The following is a 23,968-nucleotide window of genomic DNA, read 5'->3' as shown; positions in this document are numbered from 1 at the left end:
ATTAACTGTGACAGTAACTGACAGATTATTTATTATTGAAAACAATCATTAGTTGCAGCCTCAGTCAAAGCTGTTTGTCTGTGCACCTAAATTCAGGGATTCATGTATTCCTTATGTCTGTAATTTTGTGTGTGTGTGTGTGTGTGTGTGTGTGTGTGTGTGTGTGTGTGTGTGTGTGTGTGTGTGTGTGTGTTGTTCAGTGCTCTGAAGTGTGTGGGGGAGGTGAGCAGCAGCGTATGGTCACCTGCCCAGAGGAGGATCGATGCAACGAGGACCTTCAGCCCAGCAGCATTCAACCATGTAATAGCCAACCTTGTGCTCAATGGCTTACTGGGTCATGGGGACAGGTACAGATATGCATAACACACACACACACACACACACACACACACACACACACATAAAACAGCTCAAAAAAGAGAATAATCCTGCACAGTGTATAATTCATAGACCATTATAAAAGTCTTTAAACTGCACACAGTCAAACCATATTAATATTATGATTATCAAACACAGTTGCTATCAAATGTTCCTCTTACCATTGGCAGACTGTTGAAATATGCCTTAATATTGAGAATAATAACCAGTGTTGCTGGATTTGACACCAAGCACTACAGTTGTCAAAAAAAGTAGCCCTGTTTTTATAAAGGACTGTGGCTCCTCAGATTCTCCCTGCTGTGTTTAGTGGCTGAATACAAGTCACCAAAAACCAAAAACATTATTGCTTGGACAGTCTGCAGTTAAGAAGATTGTACAAGAAAATCATGACATAAAATATATTCTTGTGCAGCCAGTAACAGTGATCCATAAAACATGTGCTGTCTGAAAATCATTTTCTGAACTTCCTCTGCAGTGTTCGGCTTCTTGTGGTGGCGGAGTGCAGCGTCGACTTATCAAATGTGTGAACACGAAGGCGGAGACAGAAGAAGAGGTGGATCAAGCTCAATGTGACCATGAGCCGCAGCCTGAAAGCACCCAGAAGTGTAACCTTCAGGAGTGCGAGAACGCCCCCTCTGGTAAATACATCAACACTGTAAACATTAAATTTACTTAACATATGCATCGTCATTGTGAGCGTGTTAGCATGCTGATGTTAACATTTAGCTCACAGAGCTGCTGATGTGGCTGAAGACTCTTAGACTTATTTGTGGATTGTTTGGGTATATTTTGACTCCCCCTGCAGATGTTTGCTGTATACAAGCGTCAGCCTCCGAGGCTGAAAAATGAAGCCAACATAGAAGTGCCAAAAATGTTACTTGAATGGCAAATTGAGGCTTCAGAAGTGAGTCAATCCACATAGACCACCAGTTAAAATCCCCCACTTTACAGCAGAAATAAACACGTTTATAGCCTGGTAACAAAATACACTTTTGGTCCCTTTAACTAATTTCAAACTATAGGCTGTGAATGTTTTTAACTCAAATGTTTACTATTTTGTTTAGGCTTGAAGTTCCTCATATTTAGGGGCGGAGCTGTTGGATGACAGGCTGTCTGCGAGGTGTCACCACAGTCTGTAACACAGTCCTCGTACCTCCACAGCTCCACCCTTGCAGCCAAAAATGGTCTCTTCAGGCTCAAAAAAAAAGAAGAAAAACAAGATGGCAACGACAGAAATGCCAAACTCAAGGCTTCAGAAACAGCAGTCCATAAACCAACGGGTGGTGTCACGGCAGCTATGTCCATTATTTAAGCAGTGTATAGTGGGTGCCACCCATCGACCAGCTGCTAACACTGTGACAGCCTTGGTTAGGTAACGTAACCTTGGTATAACATGAGATTAACAGAGAAAAGACATTGTTGGTATTTTAATGTGTTTTCAGTTCATAAGACTTAATTATATCATTTTGGTCACCTAAAAATTCCTGTTCAGCATTCGGTGGATTGTTCAGTGTTTGGTCAAAAAAACTTTCTAAGGAGGTGGAAGTTAAATTTTTCACTTTAAAAAAAATGGCATTACCATTATTACTGATAACCATAGCTATAAATGCTATGTGCCAGCCAAGTCAGCAGGTAGTACTTCTGATAGCGCCACCTTCTCGTCTAAATATGGTCTCTCCAAAAATCCAAAAATCCAACATGGCAACACAAACCAATGGTTGACGTCATGGTGACTATGCCTATTATTTATACAGTCTATGGTCTTACACTGGGCCAGTAGTGTTACCTAGATGAAGATGATGATGATGTATGGAGCCACCTGCATTGGATGTATTTAAATGGTCATCACTTGTGTGCGGCTCATTTGCAGTTTGTTTTAACCTGCTGAGGAGGGGCTCCGCCCAAAACATCTGTACTTGCAGATATTTCATTGCATTTTTGATTATTATCAAACCACAGGACATAGTCTGGGATCATTATTTTGATTTTCATGCTTTCTCCTCTAGGATCCATCAAATCCATTAATGTGAGTTGTGATTTGAAACATAATGACACATAGGAGACAAGAGCATGGACCCATATAGCAAGTGATTGCTGGAGGACTTTGATTATAGGGTGTCTGAAAATGAGAGAGGGAAAAGGTTTGATTCCATTTCCGCTGATTCTGGCTGTGTTTCAGGGTGGTGACATCAGTGTTTTGATTGGACTGTGTATGTAGGTGAATGGGAATATTGAGTGAAATATCAAACTGGAGCACCCTTAGACTTAAGGAAAAAACCCTTAGTAAGTGCAAAAAGTGCTTCAGGTGTGATTGGTCAGAAGAAGTGCCGCACAACACCCCCCCTTTTTTTTTTTTTTTTTTTTTTGAAACCAAAGTAATAACCAGTAGCGATCTCAGCATCTGAGATTCAACAATCTCAGTATCACTACTTACAATGACAGTCAACATACAACATCACACAACTTTGTCAATTTGGAATTGAGGCTGTTCTTGAAAACTCGACAAAATGGACATAAGGAACACACAGAAAATGCACAAAAAACATTAGAGATAAATCCACATTGCAGCCTCAGTTTTTGACCAAATGTCCTTACTAAACCTTAATAGTCATAAAGGAGAAGTGGTTAAAAAAAAGGGCAAAAATGTCTTGAATTAAAATGTTAAGCTTTGAGAAAATGTTTCAGTAAAATGTTTCTAACATGACATTTATTTCAGGTGTTTTCAGTATTAAACTGTCCAACAGCAGCAGCTTTTTTGACCATATGAAGCTGTGCACTTTGCCATACATCAACAGGAGCATTGATATCACTGGGAATCCACCAGCTCTTCCTCTAATAATGTCAGATCATTTGCCAGTGGAAAGGATGACTACATTCCCCTCAAAAGTCGTCTTTGTTAACCAGGCAGTATAAAACAGAGACAGTTCAAACTCAAAGTAGGAGAAGACATTTGCAATCAAAGCAGCTATTCACAACAGTGAAGTTATAAGCAGCAAGTCTTCACCGGCTTGAAACGCATCATTCATGGCTTGACATTCCCATCCTTTGCTTTTTTCTCTTCTGTCATACTTAATCCTAAAACCTCGTACCTACAGGAGATCAGAGTTTAAATCTGGCTTTAAGATCACAACTAGAAATGGCCCCTATTTCTGCACTCGAGATGTTTTTTGCCTCACCAGGTGTTCAGAGGTTGAGCAGGTTATATCTGCTTTTTTCTCTTCAGTTTTCAGCATAAATGATCCTCACAGCTAACTGTTGAACATGAAACTATTTTTGTAGATTGGAGACAATTTAACCTCATCCCCTCTTGAAATAAATGGAAAATAAATAACACAATTCTCCAAAGATATTCATAACTTTTGCAGCTCCTACTCTAACTAACCCTTTATCCCCTGAATCGACATCAATTTTCTTGTGCAGTGTTCAGCCACCTTTCACGTACTCAAGTATTTAAACCTTTGAACGCTAAACAAATTGGTTTGATCTCTTTTGAAAGCATGGGGTGATAATACAATGAGCAACTAGAAAAAGAAATGTTCCACAAATTTCAATAAATTAATGGATTTAGAAAATTCATCATTGCTACTTTTACCGAGGTCACCAAAGGGTTAAACAATCATGATTTGCACTTTTTTATTTATTTATTTATTTTTGAAGAGCAGTTCAGTTGCATCTCTGTTTTATATCAGATAAGAAATCACAGTGTTCCTCAGATGGCAGCCTGTTAGTGCCTGAACACCAGCTTTGATGGCATGTTATGGTAAATATTTGAAGAATATGATAATGTGACAACAAACAGTTTGCTTTATCAGTATCAGATACAGCAAATTGTATCAGATTACAAATATTCTTTTTTTTTCCCCATGTTGACAAGGATATGCTCAAAAAGACATGTTCACATGTGAAGCGTCTGAAATGACGTGTGCAAATGTGATAACATCACGTGTGCTTTTTTTAAGTAGGGGTGTCATTAAGACTAGTAGACTGAAACCAGCTGGATGAATTTAGTTAAGCAATGATGTGAATCAGATTGATACAATTACAGGGAAAATCAAATGAATTTCAGAGAATGAATGGCCGTCAGGGTTCTCGGTACGGATCACTTGTATCAAAATGTGATGTTGTAAAGTGTAAAACTCTGCATTAAAACTCAAACTGAGGAAATCATTAATATTGCTGCAACGTGACCCATTTTTATTTAAGATATGTAACTGCCTTGGGAGCAGAGTTACCACTCTCAGAGATACCACAGTGAGATCTGCCTTTGCAAGATGCACATCTTCTGAGAGCACTTACTCACCTATGCTCTTTCTCTCACTCTTGTGGCAGAAATTGCTCAGGAAACAAGCACTCAATAGATGGGTTGGAAGAGTGAATATAATGTACATCTTAGGTAGATAGTATACTTGAGTATGGCAGTCACCCCCCCCCCCCTTCACTGCATAGAGATCAGAGGTTATTTGTGGGTGAAGCAGAACACAGAAGTCTCACAGGATTAGTTCTCAGCTGTTTACATATGGTCACTGACCTGTACCAAGAAAGCGTTTAATCAATGACAAGACCATAGAGAGAGAATGACGAGGTGACTGGCGCCTGTCATGGTCTTGTTTTTTTTTAATAGTGTGTTGTCGTTTGGATTTTGTTTTGGGGTTTGTTTTGTTTGTGTTTATACTTCCTTCACACATTCATGTTTCGTCTGGACTAAATCTTAACCTTCCATCTCACATTTTTGTCAAAATGTACTTAATCATATATTCTTACTCTGTGAAAGGTTATTACAATTTTGTGAGGTGTTTGTTGATATTTGTCAAAAAATGCAAAACTTTGAATATATATTTGTGTGTGTGTGTGTGTGTGTGTGTGTGTGTGTTAGGGCTGTCAGCACTCACACATTAATCACGATGCAGTTAATTGGCAGCCAGCATTCCTGTCTTTAAGAGGCTGAGCGGGGCTGAGTTTTAAAACCAGAAAGCTAGAGTGATGGTATCATATTTAATTAGAAGACCTGAAGAACGAAAATAGTACCAACCATTGTCATGCTAGCTTCTTAGGAAGGGGGCGAAATAACGCTCTCAAATTCTGCCATGGCACGAGTGAGAAAGATAGAGAAAGTGAGTGAGCATGTGGCATGTGTGTGCCAGTGATGTATGCATATACGTATGTTTGTATATATGTATGTATATGTGTATGTGTATCTGTGTATGTGTGTGTGTGTGTGTGTGTGTGTGTGTGTGTGTGTGTGTGTGTGTATACAGTTATTTGTGATTTAATCTTTTTCAACCATACTTTCTGGACAGCTGAACAGACAGTGCAAGTCTTCCAAGTATCAATATGCCACACAATGATATACTGACCAGCACATTATATCATTCATATAGTCGTGCTTTTGTCCAGGCCTGCCAGGTTAAAGTTGCTCTGAGTAGCCTCTCATCAAGCATTTTCTGAAAGCTGCACACACAAACTGAGACTTTCATCAGTTTAGTGTGAAACTACTGCAGTGACATGTGTATGACCACGTGAGCCCAAGACAGACCTCGGCTTTGATGTGCTTGACAATACAATCTGGGCTGCAGGTCATTATTATCACAGTAGGAAGCCAAGGTTGGTTTGCTTAGAAATAGGAGGATAATATGAAGCTGATGTGCGTCCATCTCTCACAGGGACTGAACATGTGCTTTTGGAGCATGGGGAGGTATTTACCAGAAAAAAGCATGACATATTCAGCCATTAGGGACATTTTTTGCAGCCAGATATATTGATTAGGCTCTTTTCAGAACTAATTCTGCCGCACGTGCCCCTACAACCTCAACTGACCCCTGAAGAAATGCACGTGTTCAAAATAGATTGTTTCAGTTGTTGTCTCCCTGTGTATGTGGGACACTTTGGCTGTCTCTCAGTGTCGATTTGAATTCTCAAGTCTGTTACTCATCTTACCCTGAACATCTCGGGTCAGAGGTTATATCAGGTTAAATCTTTTGGAGTGTTGGTCTGTTCATTTGAGTTCACAACCTGCTGTGTGATGTAGCTTGAATGAACCAGGAGAATTTGCAGATCCATAAAGGATTCTTCCCACAGAGCTCTTGTATAGTATGTCTTAGATTTTGACCTAAACAGGTGCATCTAGCTGTTAATCTGTGCTGTGCTTTTCTCAGGAGGCCAACTTTTTTGAAAAAATGCATGTTGTTCTTAGATGACAAATGCGAATACTTGTTACAAGTTTTAACATATGACTTGCATTTCATATGAAAAACTGCCTTGACGGGCAAAAAAACTTGAACAAGTCTTTAAGTTGTAAAACGAAATAATCTTTTTAAAGATGAAATGGGATAAAAACTTTATTGGCACAGATCCGAACATCTGAACACTTCATTCCTTTAGGGCTGATCTCTCTTCTCTGCGACAGTCTATTCTCAATGGATCTACTATTGAGAATCAGACGAGCCAAAACTAACATCATCATAGATGGTGCTGATGAATCCTTTAATGAAAGATGGTCTGAGACAGAAGAAAAATTTAGGAGCTTTCTTTCGAAGAAACTGAGAATAGACCACCATCAATTTGAAACAACCTGTTTCAAACCATGACCAATCACAGAAAAGCTTCCGAGGAATAAAGACAAACTTTCTATTCTGGCCAGAGCAAAAGCCCTTAAAGGGTTAAACAAGCATATATAAAGGAGGACTTCTTTGATATTGTTCATCAGAAGCGAATTTTTGCCTGAAATGAAGGGGACATAGCTTACCTGAGACATAACAAGCTAACCGTGCACTCACTGTCACACAAGCCAAGAAGAAATGAAACATGTCACTTGGTCTTGGGAGATGTCTCTGTCTTACAGTCATGTTATATTAGATTGATGTTCTTGACTACAGCTTTGCTTTGTGCACAACATTAAGGCATCAAAGATACTAAAAAATTGTGATCTTGCAGCAAAGTGATGCAGAATTTAAAGCACTGAAGCTCTAAAAGACCCCATTTCTCTTAACTTAAGAGCTGCATTGATTTTTTTGTGATTTGAAGAACGTTTGTTGCATAAGGCAGCATTGCGGCCTAAGTGATGTATGGTGTCTCTGTATCTTTGTGCAAGCTAAAAATAATGTCAAACATACAGTGCATGATCTGGTGTCTGGGAAAAGCAGGAGGGAGAGTAGAAGGAGAGCGTGTGGACAGATGACCTCCATGCACTCTGAAGGTCTCGCTGCATTCACATTTCCCACAGCACAGAGTTACCGTCGGGAGCTAATGAGCCACATTGTGTGGATTTTGTGTGCGGCTAAAAAGATGAAAAGGGGGTGAAACATCAACCATTAGGCTTGTGGCTCCTCTTTAATCTCTTAAAAAAAACTCAGTTTGTATGTGTGTAATGTGCCTAAGCGCTTAAATCGTACCTGGAACTATTTTCTTTGAAGAATGAGAGAAAATGCACGTCTATATACAAACACCAGGCTGCAATATGGGCATGATAAAAGAAAAACAAATGTATGTTGCTGATCATAATGTATATCCAACAGTCTTCAGATACTTTATTAGATCATCTTGGAAGTTAAATCTTCTGTAGTTAGTTAGTTGCACATAAAAAGAACACATAGGTGCTCAGCCCACATGGACAAGACAACAAAAAATACTGCTGCACTCATAAAACATTTGTCATCCATTCTTAAATTACATTTCAAACAAAGAACTCAAACTTATTGATGTAAAGGTGTGCTATATACTTTAGTACTATATGGTTGTTTCATAGTCTTGTCCACTCCACACCACAAGAAATATTACGAGCAGCAGTTTTAAAGATTGAATTTATATCATTGTTATCAGAAATCTAACATTAAATGCCAACAATTTATGTAACGGTGAATTAAAGAAAGGTTCAAAACTAAGAAAAGTGAGTTTACTGTAGTTATGCTCACCTTCTTTTTCATACACAGATTAACCCTTTGAAATCTGATGTATTGTATTTTTTCTCTGTAAGATGATTTTAAATATAAAATTATAAACATAGTTTCCCGGACATTTTTCCCTTAAAAAAAAATAATAATCTGATAATCCTCCCCTCTTTTTCAAAACTATTTACTCATCACATTTTACCAATTTCTTACAATTTGTGTGACATTTCTTGACATGTTGGTCAAGGCTTTTTCCCCCCATGTTTTCAAAATAAAACTGGACACAAGAGCCTGACACGTTGCTGAGTTTTTTCACTGGAAAAAGCCAAAAATGATAATGATAATTTGCTCAATCAACATTTCACACTGTCTCATTTCCCTTTGTTTCATACAAATATCAATTATAGATGCTTCAAACAGGCTCTATGTGATATTCAGACCATTAATATAGAAACAAACCAAAATTTGCTTCGTAAAGCAAATGTTGACTAAGAAAATTATCACCATAATCTGCTGCTCTGCTCACCTATATAGAGCATTATGAGTTTCAGCTCATGTTCATGGTTTTGGGCCAGTTTTACCACTCATAGCATCATTTTTTGGCTTTTTTTCAGTGAAAAAACTCAACTACTAGTTGGTTAACAGTGGGTGGAACATTTTGCAGCTAAACAGACAAATATTTGCCTCAAGAGTAAGTGGGGACCAAAATCAGAGCTAAAATGTGATTGAATATTTGACTTGAATTTGCCAGTTGGATACGAACACAACTTCAAATGGATAAATGTTGCTTCATGATGTGTAAATTAGCAATAGTTTGCGTAGAAGTTCCCCATATCAAGTCAGTGTCGCTGTCACAACTTGTGGTTTGGTAGTTATAGCAGGTGTGTAAACATAACATGTTTATACATTCATCAGTAAGTGGCTGAGCACAATGAGTTCATGATTAACAATTCAACAGCAATACATTTGTAACAATGTTCAATAATCATTTATGCCTCTCTTATCTTTTGTGCCCAAAATTGAAGATGAAGACATGAGGATCCTGCTTGACAGTGTTTATATAGACTGCTCATATAGAGATAATGTCTTTTGTGCAAGGAAAGTGTTGAATATGGATCAATATAGTCATTTCACTTTCATACGTACTTGAGGTAATTGACCAACCTTTCACTCTGTCTCTTATTCAGCTCATTTGTTGTGGCTCATGCTGTAATTAACCCTCTGTGACGCCTAGACCACCAGATGTTAAGTGTAGAAAACAAATGCAAATCTATTAAAGCATAGGCTGAGGGGCTGAAAAGAGGCTTCCTGTGAACAGGTTTTCGTGTCACTCAAGTTAAGACTCTGTATCCCCAAATAGTGAAGAAAAGAAAGCATACAACTGGGGAAATCCCACGTCCCACTGCCTCCTTCTGTTGTTTACAGTTCTATATGGGGCATGATGGTGAGTGGGTCAAAGATACAGTAGCAGATGGGGGTGTATAGAAAACAGGAAATGTTGTGTATTAAGTTGCAGCTGTGGCCTTTGCACCCCATTGATGTCACTGAGTCTCTAATGTGGGAGACACTGGAAATTCTGCACTCTGGAGTATTGAGAGTTGCTTTGTATAAGAGCAGCGGGTTCAGTTTATACTGTATGTATATAGGTCATGTTGAAAGGCGCAGCCATGGTGCTCGGCAGACTGATGCAGGCTTTTTGATAAGCACAGCTGTTCCAGTCGTTCCTTAACAACCCCCCTATCTGTTTTTGGTTTACCTCTCTGTCCAACAATTTGGTTGAAAAGAGAACATTATTAGATTATTAGTTATTGCATGCATTGCCAGTGAATTTGGACTAGGCATTCATTGTCCCTAGAATTAGATTTTTTAATGTTTTGAGGTTACTTTAACCATGTTTTTGTTTGTAGTGCCACCATGAGACTAGAAATTTTCCATGTGTCCAACACTTTGGCTCTTTTAGAGTTAATGATTTTCAGGAAATTTGCTGTAAATAATTATGAAGCTGAGACGATAATGATTTTTGATGACCTTATGATATTTTCTAAATCCATGTTTCACAATAAGTATGTTTCATGCACAAAATAGTCCAGTTTTTGCACTTATTGGGAAAAAGGGAGTGTTCCTTAAAACTGTTTACATGGCAAATGAAAAATAATATTCCAGTAATACTCCCGTTTACATTCAGACATGCAGACTTCAATTAACGTCCCCTAACATGTCGTTTATCATGTCAAAATATAGAAAAGTGTAACCGATGGAGTAGCTTGTCATTTCGTCTCTTTGCATTAGATTTTTTTTTCAAGTTTTACGATGGTGGTGGATTTGTTTGGTCATATAAACACAGCCTCCCACTTTTATTCCTTCAGCCATGTTCTTTAAAGGATTGACGTTGCGATATTTGCACAAATCTTAAAACCTTTTTGTATCCAAGTCCTGCATAATGTTTATAAGCTGATGTTTTTCTCCCTCTGACCAGAAATGTGGGCTTTTCTTTTCAGCATTCATGTCTGCCCCACGGCCTTGTAAACTGTTGTCTAGGTGGTTTGTGCAGATCATATCCATGACACACAGAGCTGACTATAAACAGACAAAAGGCCAAACTGCTGTAAAAAAAGAAAGAAAAAAAGTATACTCCAACTGCGCTGCTGCTCCAAAGAATGCTCCAAAAACCTGAACAGTGCCGGCACTTTCTTTATCTTTTCTTTTTAGTGTCCCTTCTATAACAGCCATCTGCTGTCTGCAGTCACCCACAGCTTTGGGAGTCCTGATTTGCATCCAAAAGCGCTTACATTTTCTGTAAATAATAATGTGACACAGACTGTAGGGTGTGAAGACCATGATTTAAGATCCAAGGTCTTCTCAGGGTAAGAGTGTGAAGATTTGAAGGACTTTCAGCAAAGGCTTTGAAGGTGTTGGAGAACTTTAATAAATGAAAATGAGCAGCTGTCTCTGGCACTGAGCCACTGAAAAGCACATAAAATAGCGATTTGCAGTCGCAGAACTGACCTATAATGCACAGTTGTCTGTTAAAGCCATCAGCCTTCGCCTCTGCATCTGAACTCACCTGAACTTAGATTGAGCTGAAATTTCAGCAGGAACTTGTGGGATGTTTTTTTGTTTTTTTTGACTTCGACAATCACTTAGTGCTTGTGGGAACTTGAAGGACAGGTGGTAAAGTGAACTCAGTTCCTGAAGGACCTCTATTTCTGCTTACTTAGTTGTTTTTAAATGGGAGGCCAAAAAGCTAAATACAAGAACAACATGAGGCTCTGAAACAGCAAGTGTCTGATGAAGTGTGACGATTCAGTGACTGCCCACGCTCAAATCGCTGTCTGGACTGGTTTTTCAATTTCATGCCTCTGCTGTAACTGCTGTCATTTAAAATACCAGACAGCAGATGGTTTGCTCTGCTAGTTGATGGATACAAACCTTCATACAAAACTGTGCGATTGCCTGTTTGTTGTTGTTGTTGTTATGAAACTGGGTTGCCCTCTAACAAAAGTTTTGATGAGTTGTCTTGTTTTTTTCTACTTTTTGATACATGTTTCTGGGAATGTGGTGGAAAGCCCAGCAACCAAATATATTCAATCACACTGTAAGCCTTTTCTTGTTAATTGGAAGAAGACTATCTGTTGTTGCAGTTATTGAATGTCGCTCCAGAAAGCCTGAAAACTGAAAAACAGAGCAGGATGGGAGCTTCATACTTTACATATGCCGAGCAAACTCTGTAATGACACAGATACAAACGATAGATTTTGGTGCTAATTGCAGTTTTAAAGACAGTTTCAATTTTTTTTCAAATCTACTGAAAACAACACTTAAAATGCCTACATTTACACAGCGACACATTTTGATTCATACTGGCCACCCAGAGATCATCAGCCCTTTTTACACAGATCACGCTGTGGGGCGGCTATGACGTCCCTTCTTTATGCAGTGTTAAGTGTGGCCCTAAATGTTGGGAATTCCACGTCCAAGAGGGTGTGTTCATTATTTAGTTTCTTCCCTTCTCACTCGCTCTCTCGCTTCCTATCGTTTTCTCTTTGTTTTTTTAGATTTTTTGTTTTAAAGGCTTTTGCAGCGTTATTGGATAGGACAAATTAAAAGAGCGAAAGGGGGGGAGAGAGGGGAAGACATGCAGCAAAGGGCCGAGGTCAGACTTGAACCTACGGCCACTGCGGCAACGACAGCCTTTGTACATGCAGCGCTGGGCACTCCCACTTTCTCCTTTCTACCTGTCTTTGTATTTCTTCGGGAGCACAGCACCTGAGAGTAATTGGGAAAGACAGAATAAGACAGATCTGCAGAGCCGACTGTGGACACAGGCACACGTGCCCACAGCAGCACAGCAGCAGTAGGGGTGAAGGTTCTCCCTCCTGCCTTGTTCCTCAGTATGCGTTAACGTTTTTGTTTTTTTGTATTTTAGGTTGGAAACTGCTGTTAGTTCAGCTCTCAGTTTAGTTTCAATTCAGGCAGTTTATGGGCATTAGTGAGGGGGAATCTTTATGTCTTTTCAACATGTTTTCATGCCCAACTTACAAGAAAAAAACAAGAAAAAAGATCATGGTTTGGGTGAAAATAAATATGTTTTTTACGTAACTTAAACAAGTATGTCCTGTGATGTATGTGACATATGTCGCATGACATGTCAGTCATATGATTTTAACTTTGTGACATAGTTTTAAAAAAAAAACCCTTTAATATTTTAGTTAAATGTTTTTCCAGGAGCCAGTATCAGCTCTTATACCAGGAAAAACATTTTCAGTGGTAAAGACACATGTACTGATGGCTGCATATTTATGTCTACAGTTCTTTTTCAGAAAGCTCTTGTTCATGTTTTCAGCTGGGAAATTGTGCGTATTTACAATCAAGGTCAAGCTATATTTTGCATTGCTAAACAGCATATTTAAAAAAAAAAAATCAAATCCACTAAATCTTTTCTGTCTACTAATTAGCGCTTTGGATGACTTTTCCTCTGAGCAGTTTTCTTTCAAGGTCTCTGGTTTCATTTTTATCCACTTGATGAGTTGTACATAAAAGAATAAAAAACAGAGACATATTTGTTCATTTTTCACCAACTCTGGTCAGAAAGAAATCATTAGCAGGTCTTTAAGAACAATCTGTGTTGGACAAAGAACAAAAGAGCAGAATGTTATGAGACTATTCACACCTGTCACTGTTCAATTTCGAGTGCAAGTCGAACGATGTAAGAAGATTGCAGCCCTCACACGGTGTCAGCAATTCACTCTGTAAAGACGTAACAGAACAAAGTCCGTATCAAACCTCTCTGTCTCTCTCTGTCTCTGTGTCTCCCCCTTTGTCTCTCTCCCTCTCACCCCCACAGGAGAAGTTTGCCTTCGTGATCGAGTATCATTTCGTTTCTGTCAGACTCTCCGCTTGCTGAGTCGATGCCACTTGCCCAATGTTCGTGCACAGTGCTGCAAAACCTGCAGCCATCGATCCCGCTCCAGCAGCACGTCTCGCCACTGAGCTGAAACCAAGTAACCACTCACCCACAGGAACACTGACGAAACAGAAATTTTCTTTTAAAGTCAACAATCTGAGCCCTTTCCTGAGTTATTTGCCACTAGAGATTAAGTGTGAATTAGTCCCACTCCGAAACTCAGCGTGTTTGTGCCGGTTACTTTATCCTACAGGGCTGACACTAATTGGAAAAATAACAAAGCCTCTGTTTTAGCGAAATAATGAGAATGTAAATATTTGTTTGCACTTTTTATACTATGCCGTTTGACCAGAGTCGTTTTTTTTCTCTTAACATGTGGTGCTACATAAGGACTCTCCAATGAATGTAGCCAGCTTTATAATGCATTATTACACATGTAGATAAACCACTCATTCACCTTAACGTTTGGTACAATGCTTTCATTTTATTGACAGCAGCAGAAACTGTACAGATTAAAACAGGTATACAATGCGCAATGTGTTTTTTAGGTATATTGTGGGAGTTGGTGAGATGGGCATAACCCTAGGTAGGTGTGTAGGTTACTGAGGAGGAAGTAGTTAAAGTGTTGTGTATATTCTGATGACTTTTCAGCTGATAGGTGTGTATACTGTAAACAGCCAGAATAAGGGGTGGGTATATGTACCTGTGCATACCCTCCACTACACCACATTTAGTGGTACAAGTTTTATAAAGCAAAAACTAAGTGGTGCATTAGAGCTTCATGAGACATTTAAAAATAATTGACTGTTTGCTAAGTCCCGCCCCTTTATTGCTATGCCTGTCAAGCTTTTGATCATGTAGATTTACTATTCATTTTTTTCCAGTAATTTTAATGTAATTTTTAAACAATGGGTCCTTGACTTTAGACAGAAATAGACAAAAAGCAGCCTTATTATCAGAAGTAGCTAATTTATCATGATCTGTAAACCAACTCAGGCTGACTTTGTGATGTTTTTTAAAATGAAAACCCTATGAAGGACGTCTTGCACTTGATGGCAAGTTCGTCTCCTCAGTTGATGAATCATGTAATAAAGAAACAGCATTGTTTTTGTATCGCATTGTGGAGCTAGTTAGCCATAGTATTTTAAGTATGTCATTCTGATATAGTTGGTTGCATAGCTGACATACAAGCCGGTGGATTCAAGCTTTAATGTAATATTTTCCATCAAAATGGTTTTATTTTAATCTTACTAGAGAAAAGGCTTTAGAGAAATTGACTAACCAATTTGTTTGGCAAACAGCGCACAGATGTCTTGAGCAGTGGGCAGAGCCAGATGTTGTAAACTGTTTGGGCTCAACCCAGATCAAGAGGGCTCTGGGGGCACGTAAACAGATTTTTATTCCCATTCACAGCACTTTTGTTCTAGTTGAAACTTCTACATGCTGAGCATCAGTCTCACTACAGAAATCCAAATCTTGACAGGACTGCAGTGCCTATTTATGTTTTATAAGATATGACTGGACAATCACTGTTTGGAGGAGAGGCTCAGCAAACACTCACTGTTTATGTTTAATGTCCACAGCAGCTTGTAAACTGTTTGTTTTTTTTAAATGTAGCCTAATTGAATCAGTAGCAGCTGTGCAATGCTCCACTTTGGCTTTGCCATACTCATTTTTTAAAAAAGTCACAAAGAAAAATATACACAAAAAAAGAAGGAAAGTGGAGGAACTACATGGTGCTACACAGGCTCTAAACATTTCGGGTCAGGTATTGGCAGGCCCAGTGCCTTATTGAATAGTGGATAATTTGATGGTATTGATTTTATTAACCACTGAATAGAAAAATGAGTCAAACTCAGCGTAATAGAATATGTTTTTGGAGGGACTCACTAAGTCAGTGTCATATCACATTAGGTTTACTATACAGCATATTAAGGATTCAGCTTCACTGTGTATATAGCACTGTGGCTGCCGCAGTCACGCCGGGGCAGCCGCAGTGCCATCATATCCTCTTTGTGCTTTCTAATATTCAAAAAAGGAACATCTGTAGAGAAGCTTTCTTGCAATATTGAACTTTATAGATTGTTACAGGAAAAAAAGAGGGGGGGAAATCAATGTTGTGCTTTTATGAAATACTGTAAGTTGAGATAAGGTGCTTGTAGATCATAGATCATCCCATTAATAGAGTTCTTAACGCAGCGCTGCAGCTTCACAGAAACATTTCTTTCCTGGAAGTGCGGAGCATGATGCTCTGGAGCTGCGGTGTTGTATAAATATGTGTAAGGCATTTCAAGTAATTTTATTCCACATGTTGCAAAACTTTTTGTGTTGACGAACAAATTGTCATCAAACAACATGAAAAACAGGAACCAAGATGAAGTATAGTTAAATCTCACAGAGTTGGAATAAGTATTAAAATTAGTTACACCTGCCTTGTCTGCATACATTATGTATACATGGAAATGGCTTTTAATGTTTTAAAGTTCATTTTTCTTTAAGGTTTACAGTTTTAAGGTTGTTGCTGTCTTCATGCCTGCAGGCTTTTAGTTCTAGTGCAGCACGTTTGGAGTTTCCAGCGTTGTGTTCACAGACTGAGCAGACCGGTAGTCTGGGACGTTGATAACATTAATAATAACATTCAAATTTTTCCCCCAGTGCTGAAAGCACGCTGAACAGTGGCAAAGTGCGGCCTCGAGATGCTGCAGTCATTTCTTCCTGCCAAACTAATACTTGGGAATAGTTTAATTTTTGGCAGTGAATTGCGGCCAGAGAGCACCCTCAGTCAATCAGTTCAACACATTCTCATCCCAAGTCATCACATATTGCCACTTTGCAGTGGACTTCCAAGTCTGCATATTACACTCTAGGTATCCTTCTGCATCTGCAATTGACGATCCAGGATGCAGCTACCGTGATGTCAACAATAGCACATGGTGGGATTATGCTGCACGTGGTTACATTTAGGCAACAACAACACAAAGCAACCAACATAACAGAGTCCAGGGTTTGTTGGGTCCTCCATTTTTCCCTTTATTGATAGTACAGCTTAATGTAGATAGGAAAGGTGGGAGAGAGAAGGGCTCGAACCCGAGCCACTGCAGAAGCCTCAGCCATACTCCAGGTCGCCCTGACTGCTGTGACATTTTAAACTATGTTAGAAAGAATTTCTTACCGCCAGTAATACATGGATGTCATTATTGCGTTGAGCGGCACTTTGCTGCTGTTTGGTGATTTCAGCGTAAAGGATGATTCGAACATAATGCAAGTTTACGCCATGATCATACAGAAAAGAATGAGACTAAAGCCTGAAGGTGCCAGGCCAAAAGACTGATTGTTTTGTTTTTGTTTTTTTAGGATTCATATTTGTACATTTAATGATTCTGTTGGTTTCCAAGCACAAAATTAACACAAGTGGCTAATACTAACCACAGCTTTGTCAAAGCAGCACGTTGCCTGATTACACTCTCTACAGTCCCACTGTAAACTGCATTTAAACAGGCCAGTAATAGGCCTTAAGACAGTTACATGTTTTGAAAAAATGTTATTCATGTATTAATCAGTGATGTGCTGTTACATATGAGTATTTATATACTGTGCTTTATACTACAAAATAAAACTTGTGGGGGAAAAAATGCAAACTACAAGTGGCTTCTGTAAAAGCAGTCCTCACAAATGTCAAGTGCCTGAGAATTATGCACGCAGGACTGGAGATGATGGAAACTGTCAGAAAGAAATAGAGAAGAAAAACAAAAAAAGACAAAAATGAAAGATAGAGAAAATAAAGAAAGAAACAAAAACAATAAAAGAGAGAAAAACAGAGCAAGAAACAGAAAGAAACAAAAGAAATTATAAACGGGAAAATAAATAAAGAAAACAGAAAGCGGAAAGAAAAAACAAAAAAGAACAAAAGACAGAAATGAAGATAAAGAAAAGCAAAAAGAAAGCAAGAGCAAAACTAAGCAAGGGAGAAGACAGTAAAGGAAAAAACAATAAAGAACAAATGAACAAGAAAGAGCAAAAATATATATACAAATAAAGACTGAAAAAGAAAGGTAAACAAAAAGCAAAAGAAAATAAAAAGAGAAAATAAGAAAAATAAACTAGAGCCAAAGACAAAAAGAAAGAGGAAAAACTAAAGAACAATGATAGAAAGAAAGAAAAACAAAAAATAGAAGAAAGAGGGGATGAAATAAAAGGGAGGGACAAAAACAAAGACGGTATGAGAATTTAAAAGGCAGGGTTTTTAATTTGTTTTTTATTTAAAAATTCTGATAGAAAAAGATATGTTAATCCAAACTACACAGCTTTTATTAGACAAGAAAAGAATGAAAAAAAATACTTGATATTATGATTTAATACTGATGTGTGGAAGGTTAACAGTGGAGAGAAAACATTTCATGAAATAAAAGGTTTATTTATTGCTCATAAGCATGCAGAAGTCCGTATAAAAGAGATATTAAAGTGGAAATCAAAACTGTGGGTGGAGGGTCAGGCCTGTTAAAAGGTGTACGGAGTATTCAGCGCTTTTAAGATTTCATCATTTTAAAGTACAAATCATATCACATAGTAAAACCTAAGTGTTTCACAATGTGTTCAGTTATATAGGAGAGTTATTAAAGAGGTCCTGCATGCAATAAAACCGTTACTACAGGAATAATCTCGGAGGAAAAACAAGAAAAGCAGAATATTTCAGAACATAACTGTCAGTTTCAGCATCATGTAGATTTAATATGTCGTTTCAAACATCCAGTTTGGCGTATGTGAAGTCAATTCCCCGTCACGGCTGAAAATTCAGTAATCGACAGGCGGCAGCGTCACCATCTGTGTGAGCTCCTCGTAGTTGACGATCCCGTTTGACTTGACGTTTGCCTCTTTGAAGAGTTCATCCACTACACGAAGAAGAAGGCAGAGAAGGCAGTTACGTAAGTGGGACTGACGAGAGAGAGCGCAGCCTGAGAACTCATTTGTCTCCCACGATTGTTCAGAGCTCCTTCAGAGTCTCTGCTGCTCTCTGCCTGTGGGAGATTTTGACTTTCTGACAACCCCTTCAAAGTGATGAGCTGCCAAAAACCAAGACCAGCGTGCTGAGCCAGACCAGTGTTATTCCCATTAGCAGAACTGAAACCATTTACCTTATTATTATGGCGTTTATCCACAAACTAAAGTTCATTAATGTTTATATTGTAGTGAATTCTATTATTTAGAGATTTTTTGAGGTCCCTGTAACTCAAAATTGTTTTTATTTTATGTTACTGTATATATCTCTACTATACTTCCACTACGTCTATTTGGGAGCTTTAGTTACTGGTAACTTTGTAGGGATGCTTTTGTTTATTTATTTGTTTTTGTCTTTTGTTTGTTTTTTGCTTTTTTCAGTACATTTACTTTTGAGAAAGAACATTTTGCTCTTGGTCATTTTTTTTGCGTTTAGCTCCTTCTGATTTTAAACCTTGAATGCAGGACTTTATAATTATAATGTCTCTTTTTTCACACTATCAAATTGCTACCAATGTAAAATACTTCTTTTACCACTTATTAGTTTTACATAGAGAGCAGTATATTTACAGTGTGTCTGCTGGGCCTTAAAATATTCAATAATATAAAATATTCAATTATATAAGTATTTTATCTTATTTCATATATTCATTTTTCTCTTTGTCACATGGATTAAAGCTCCTTAAAGCTTCCCCTCCACTGACACTAGAATTATATCCTAAAAACGTATTTTGCTATTTCATTTCAGATTAATTTCGATTATAATTCATTACTGCTGAACTGGCTTCTAAATTAGTCAGAAAAATCTCCTGAAAACTCAGACGTGTGAATTACATCAGCAGCAGTGATCACAGCTGCTTACAGTCACCACATGTTCGGAGCAGTGCTGTACGCCGGCTTCTCTGTCTGCTTCAGTAATTCGGCTGTCAGATTGATTCGTGGATGTCTCCCACTGAAAAAGCAGCGGAGCAATATTTGTTTATATTCATGTGCACAGCAGCACTCGAGGCAGCACACTGACAGACGCTGAATGAAAACTTTATGTTTATATGAATCTTAAAGTCAGAATCTGTATGAATGACGGAGTTTCCCTGCAGGAGTCAGAATCTTTGCTTCAAAATATTTAACCCTCCTGTTATGTTGCGGGTCAATCTGACCCGTTTCAAAGTTTTAAAATACTGGAAAAATATTTTCTAATAATCTTTCAAACATGAAACCTTTTCTACTGGGTGTAGTTACTGAAATGAACATGTAAAAGGAAAATTACTAATATAACGTGTTTAAATTTAAAGGGACATTTTAACACCTAACAGAGAGATGTTTGAATTAATCAACATGTTGCCATAACAGAAACTATTTGTGAAAATGTTGAAAAAACAAAAGCCCAAAATGAAACAAGAATGTGTCGAAACAAATGTGGTGAATGTGAGTAAAAAAAACTTTGAAACATTTTTTTTAATGGAAAATGAGTGGATTCTCATCAGTAAATCATGATCTGTAAGAGATGAAAAACTTAATTACACTAAATATTATTTAAATTGATATTGATATTATTGATAAATTGATATTAATTAAAAAACATGTATTCTTAAAACACTTTCAGATAGTTAAACATGCACCAGGTCCAGGGAACATTATTGCTGATCCTTGAAGTTGAACGGAAAAATTCAATTTCGACGCTTTGGCTCCGCTTCACATATGAAATGAAGCAATAATGTTAACATGCCAGAGAAAAACAAAGTCCACTGCATCCTTAAAATACAGTAAAAATCTAAAACTTTGGGAAAAGAAATGCAAGTGATTTATGTTAAACATAGATAGACTACAGGATTACAAATTTAGATCATATTTTGTTGTTTTTTTACATTTTAGTAGAAATTTCTACCAGTTTACCACAAACTGGTAACATACTGTGTCTGTATTATGTTAGAAAAGCACTTTAAATTTAATTGTTTATTGGTTTTTGTAGTTATAGCAAAAACTTGGACCCTTATAGTTTGATTTCAAAACCATTATGTTACAGTCTATAACAGACGAATACACGTGCAGACATGCACAGATCGCACTGTAACTTTAAAATCAAACATTTATGTGCCCACTGTGCATTATAGAATATTGTGAAATAATTTTATATTGATTAAAAAGTAGCATTTGCTAGTTTTTGCTGTAGCCCCGAAGCTTCCTCTAGTCTTTTGAGGTTGCTCTTTTATCAGAATCAGAGTTTACCTTCTTTGTCTGTGAGTTTCTCCCCCAACATGGTGAGCTTGGCCCGCAGCTCGGACGCCTGGATGTATCCTTTCTTCTGTTTGTCCGTCATCCTCAAAGCCTCCAGGATTTCGGTCTTGGGGTCCTCCTGTTGCATCTGTCTGTGCATCATTGTCAAGAACGTAGAGAAATCCAGCTCTCCTGTCTTTTCTAAACGTGCAACAAAAAATGTGTCAAACAGTCATAAAAAAAATAATGCACATGTAAGTTTTAAGTTATATTGTAAATGAGCAGTAAAATTTACTGTGAGGGTCGCTTTGGGATAGAAATATTAGAATTTGAAGTTGTTAATTTTTTGTTTTTATGATACTTCTCCCTTTTTTCCTTTTGAAGTTTGGAGTTTGTTTAATTTTCATATTTATTTCAAGAGAGTTCACACTGTATGTTTAACACCCTTTTGGCTTTATGAATGTAATTGTTTTGCAAGCAAAACAGCAGGTTTCTTTAATGTTGATTTGCCACATGATAACTATTTTTCATTTTTCTTAAAATTCCTTGACATAATAATAATGAACAAGTATATAATAAAATGAATAGCTGTACATTTAACAAAAAGAGTTATAGTTCTCTAAAAGAACCACACAAAATAACTACTTATGTACAATTAAACACATTTAAAGGTCCGGTGTGTATGATTTAGGGGGATACTTTGGCAGAAATGGAATACAATATAATAAGTATATTTTCTTTAGTGTATAATCGCCTGAAAATAAAATCTTTTGTGTTTTTGTTACCCTACAATTTCTATAAGGAGTAGGTCCTCGTTTCTGGAGATCGTCATGCTGCACCGTGTCTAGATAAGGGCCATTCATGTTTTTGAGTCGGCCACCAGGTTAGAAGCCCCTCTGTGACGAGCAGCACCGTAAAAACTTCTTTTTTTAAAAAATATGTGAAACTTCTTTATTTTATTCTTCTTTCACTGGTTTCAATCACTGGGTCAGTTTATCATGGAGATTAAGAAACCTCTGCAGATAATTCAGCTCCTGGTAGAAACATCTGGATCCCAAACTATCAGAAAAAAAAGGTGAGCACACATTAACAGGAGCTATCTCTGTCATGCCAAAGAGGAGAGGAGAAGCTGATTTATCACCTGCTTTGTTTATTTTGGAGGGGAGGAGACATCTGTTAATAATGGGGGGCGTGGGTAAAAACCTCCTGAACATCGAGCACTAAAGAATTTCTAACCAGGAGAAGTTTCAGCCGGTCACAATCTGTAATCCTCACTGCTATACGGCGCTAAATCTCCTTAAATCTAACATACTGCTCCTTTAAAAAAACAAACGCTATCTCAGAGTTTTAGCATAAGACCTGTTTTTACTTCCTGAATCTTGAATGGCCCTAACACAAATTGTATTTACTGTGTTTTACGTGTTGTACCTATTTTGTGAACTTGTAGATGTCTGTCGATTTCACCAAACGTGGGGCTTGTACCGAGGCAGCGCATAACTGTGATCAGGTCTTTGGCTGCTATCTTGCCCTTTTGCTTCTTGTCGTACAAGGAGAAGCACTCCTTAAACTCTGCAAGGGAAAAAAGGAAGGGATTACATCAGCATAGTGTATGTATTTCATTTGATAATTCAGTACGGGAAATTATAAATGTTATTTATCCATCATACAGGAGCAGGTTTACTCAGAAATACGTCAGCTTTACACTACAGGAACTAATCAGACTGAACAAGGTCAGACTTTGAACGTTATGTGTGAACGCATTTCTTTTTCAACATGTATTAGTTACTAAAAGATAAGTAAAACAGAACTTGTGAATAAAACACCTTGTAAAAAGGGAATTTCAAACATATTCAGTTAATAGATAAAAATATCATGCTGTGAGCTGAAATCCTCTTACCATTGATTTGAACAGGGGTGAAGAATTTAGCCTGCAAAGTGACAAAAGCGCGGCGTTACATCATAAAAACAACACAAGAAAGTCAATGCAAAGGCTGAATGGAAGGAATTTCTTGCTCTTACCATTTTACTTTGTTGCTGCTCTTCCAGGAAGAATAGAGTTTCCTGTAGTCTGCGTCACGCGTCCCTCCACCTCTGTGTAAAGTCCACCACCTGTAAGCCTCCACGTAATTTAATATGTGTTACCGTGGAAACGCAGATACCAGATCCACAGTGCTGCATTGTCCTTCCCCTTTCCACATCACCACTCTGACACAATGAGGGGACCAATTATCACCCATGTGTCCCCGTCCTGCTCTGTGTCCAGAGGCCCTCAGACTTTTTATGTTGAAGACAATTTACATAAATCTTTGAGTTACATAATTCATCCGTCTTTGTTTTCACGTTTTATTATCATGAGGATTATTATCTGTGGTGTTGTGATTAAGTCCAGCAGGCTTCTGGATTTATTATTCTTTTTTGTTATGTAAGTGTCATAATCCTGCGTTTTCTCTTTGGAGTCTTATCTTGTGGACCTTGTGTATGTCAGGGATACTCAACTTGCTTTGCACGGGAGCCGCTTTTGCTAAAACGACAGGAGGCCAGGGGCCAGTCACAGCACCCCCATACATGTCTCTCAGATTTTAGGACATTTCTAGGATTGAAGGATGTGTCCAGGATTTAAGGACATTTGTAAGATTTTCTAGGATTTTAGGGCACTCCCAGGATTTAAGGGTGTTTTTTTGTGATGATTTTAGGATGTGTCTCAGGACATTTTTAGAATTTTAGGATGTTTCTAAGATTTTAGGACTTTTCTACAATTGTAGGATAAAAAAAAGAAATACTAAAAAATAATAATTTATTTATTTATGTGCAGTAATACAGTGAGTGGTCACTGGAAAAATTGGAATTAAAGCTGAGCAGTCATCCTGGGGGCCTGGGGATTGTGGCCCCTTTAGATAATACAAGTGTCTCTTACGGTTCTTTTAGTCAAGGTGGCGACAAGACAACAAATATGTGTATTTTTTTCATCTTGTTTTGTGCCTAACTTTAGCAGATCATAACATACTGGGAATGAAATTAATCTGCACCAAAAAATACACCAAACTTTCTAATGGATGTCAGTTTCGAGCCATGGCGAAGACTGAAATGTTCCTTT

The 23,968-nt window shown here is 37.9% G+C and overlaps 2 protein-coding genes across 2 annotated transcripts in view; one reads left to right on the top strand and one right to left on the bottom strand.

Annotated features, from left to right (window-relative positions):
• The window catches only part of adamts7 (ADAM metallopeptidase with thrombospondin type 1 motif 7), an 80,022-nt gene extending 62,719 nt beyond the window's left edge, over positions 1-17,303 (top strand). The window contains exons 22-24 of the mRNA XM_042491497.2: positions 201-347; positions 854-1,016; positions 13,606-17,303. Coding sequence (XP_042347431.2) covers positions 201-347; positions 854-1,016; positions 13,606-13,751 — 456 coding nt within the window. The 3' untranslated portion in view covers positions 13,752-17,303. The remainder of the gene's footprint in view (positions 1-200; positions 348-853; positions 1,017-13,605) is intronic.
• Positions 17,304-17,900: 597 nt separating this feature from the next.
• Positions 17,901-23,180, bottom strand: calml4a (calmodulin-like 4a). Its single transcript, XM_042488839.2, has 5 exons — positions 22,894-23,180; positions 22,772-22,802; positions 22,303-22,443; positions 20,887-21,075; positions 17,901-18,554 (listed from the first exon to the last, which is right to left on the bottom strand). Exons 1-5 carry the CDS (start codon positions 22,894-22,896, stop codon positions 18,457-18,459), a joined length of 462 nt encoding a protein of 153 aa, XP_042344773.2. The 5' UTR covers positions 22,897-23,180; the 3' UTR covers positions 17,901-18,456.
• Positions 23,181-23,968: the final 788 nt, after the last annotated feature.

Source organism: Plectropomus leopardus, chromosome 1 (assembly GCF_026936395.1).
Source record: "Plectropomus leopardus strain MGB_pleo_1.0 chromosome 1, ASM2693639v1, whole genome shotgun sequence".
NCBI classification, from domain to species: domain Eukaryota; kingdom Metazoa; phylum Chordata; class Actinopteri; order Perciformes; family Serranidae; genus Plectropomus; species Plectropomus leopardus.
Note: the sequence above shows the minus strand (reverse complement) of the source record. Positions and strands in the feature narration are given on the sequence as shown.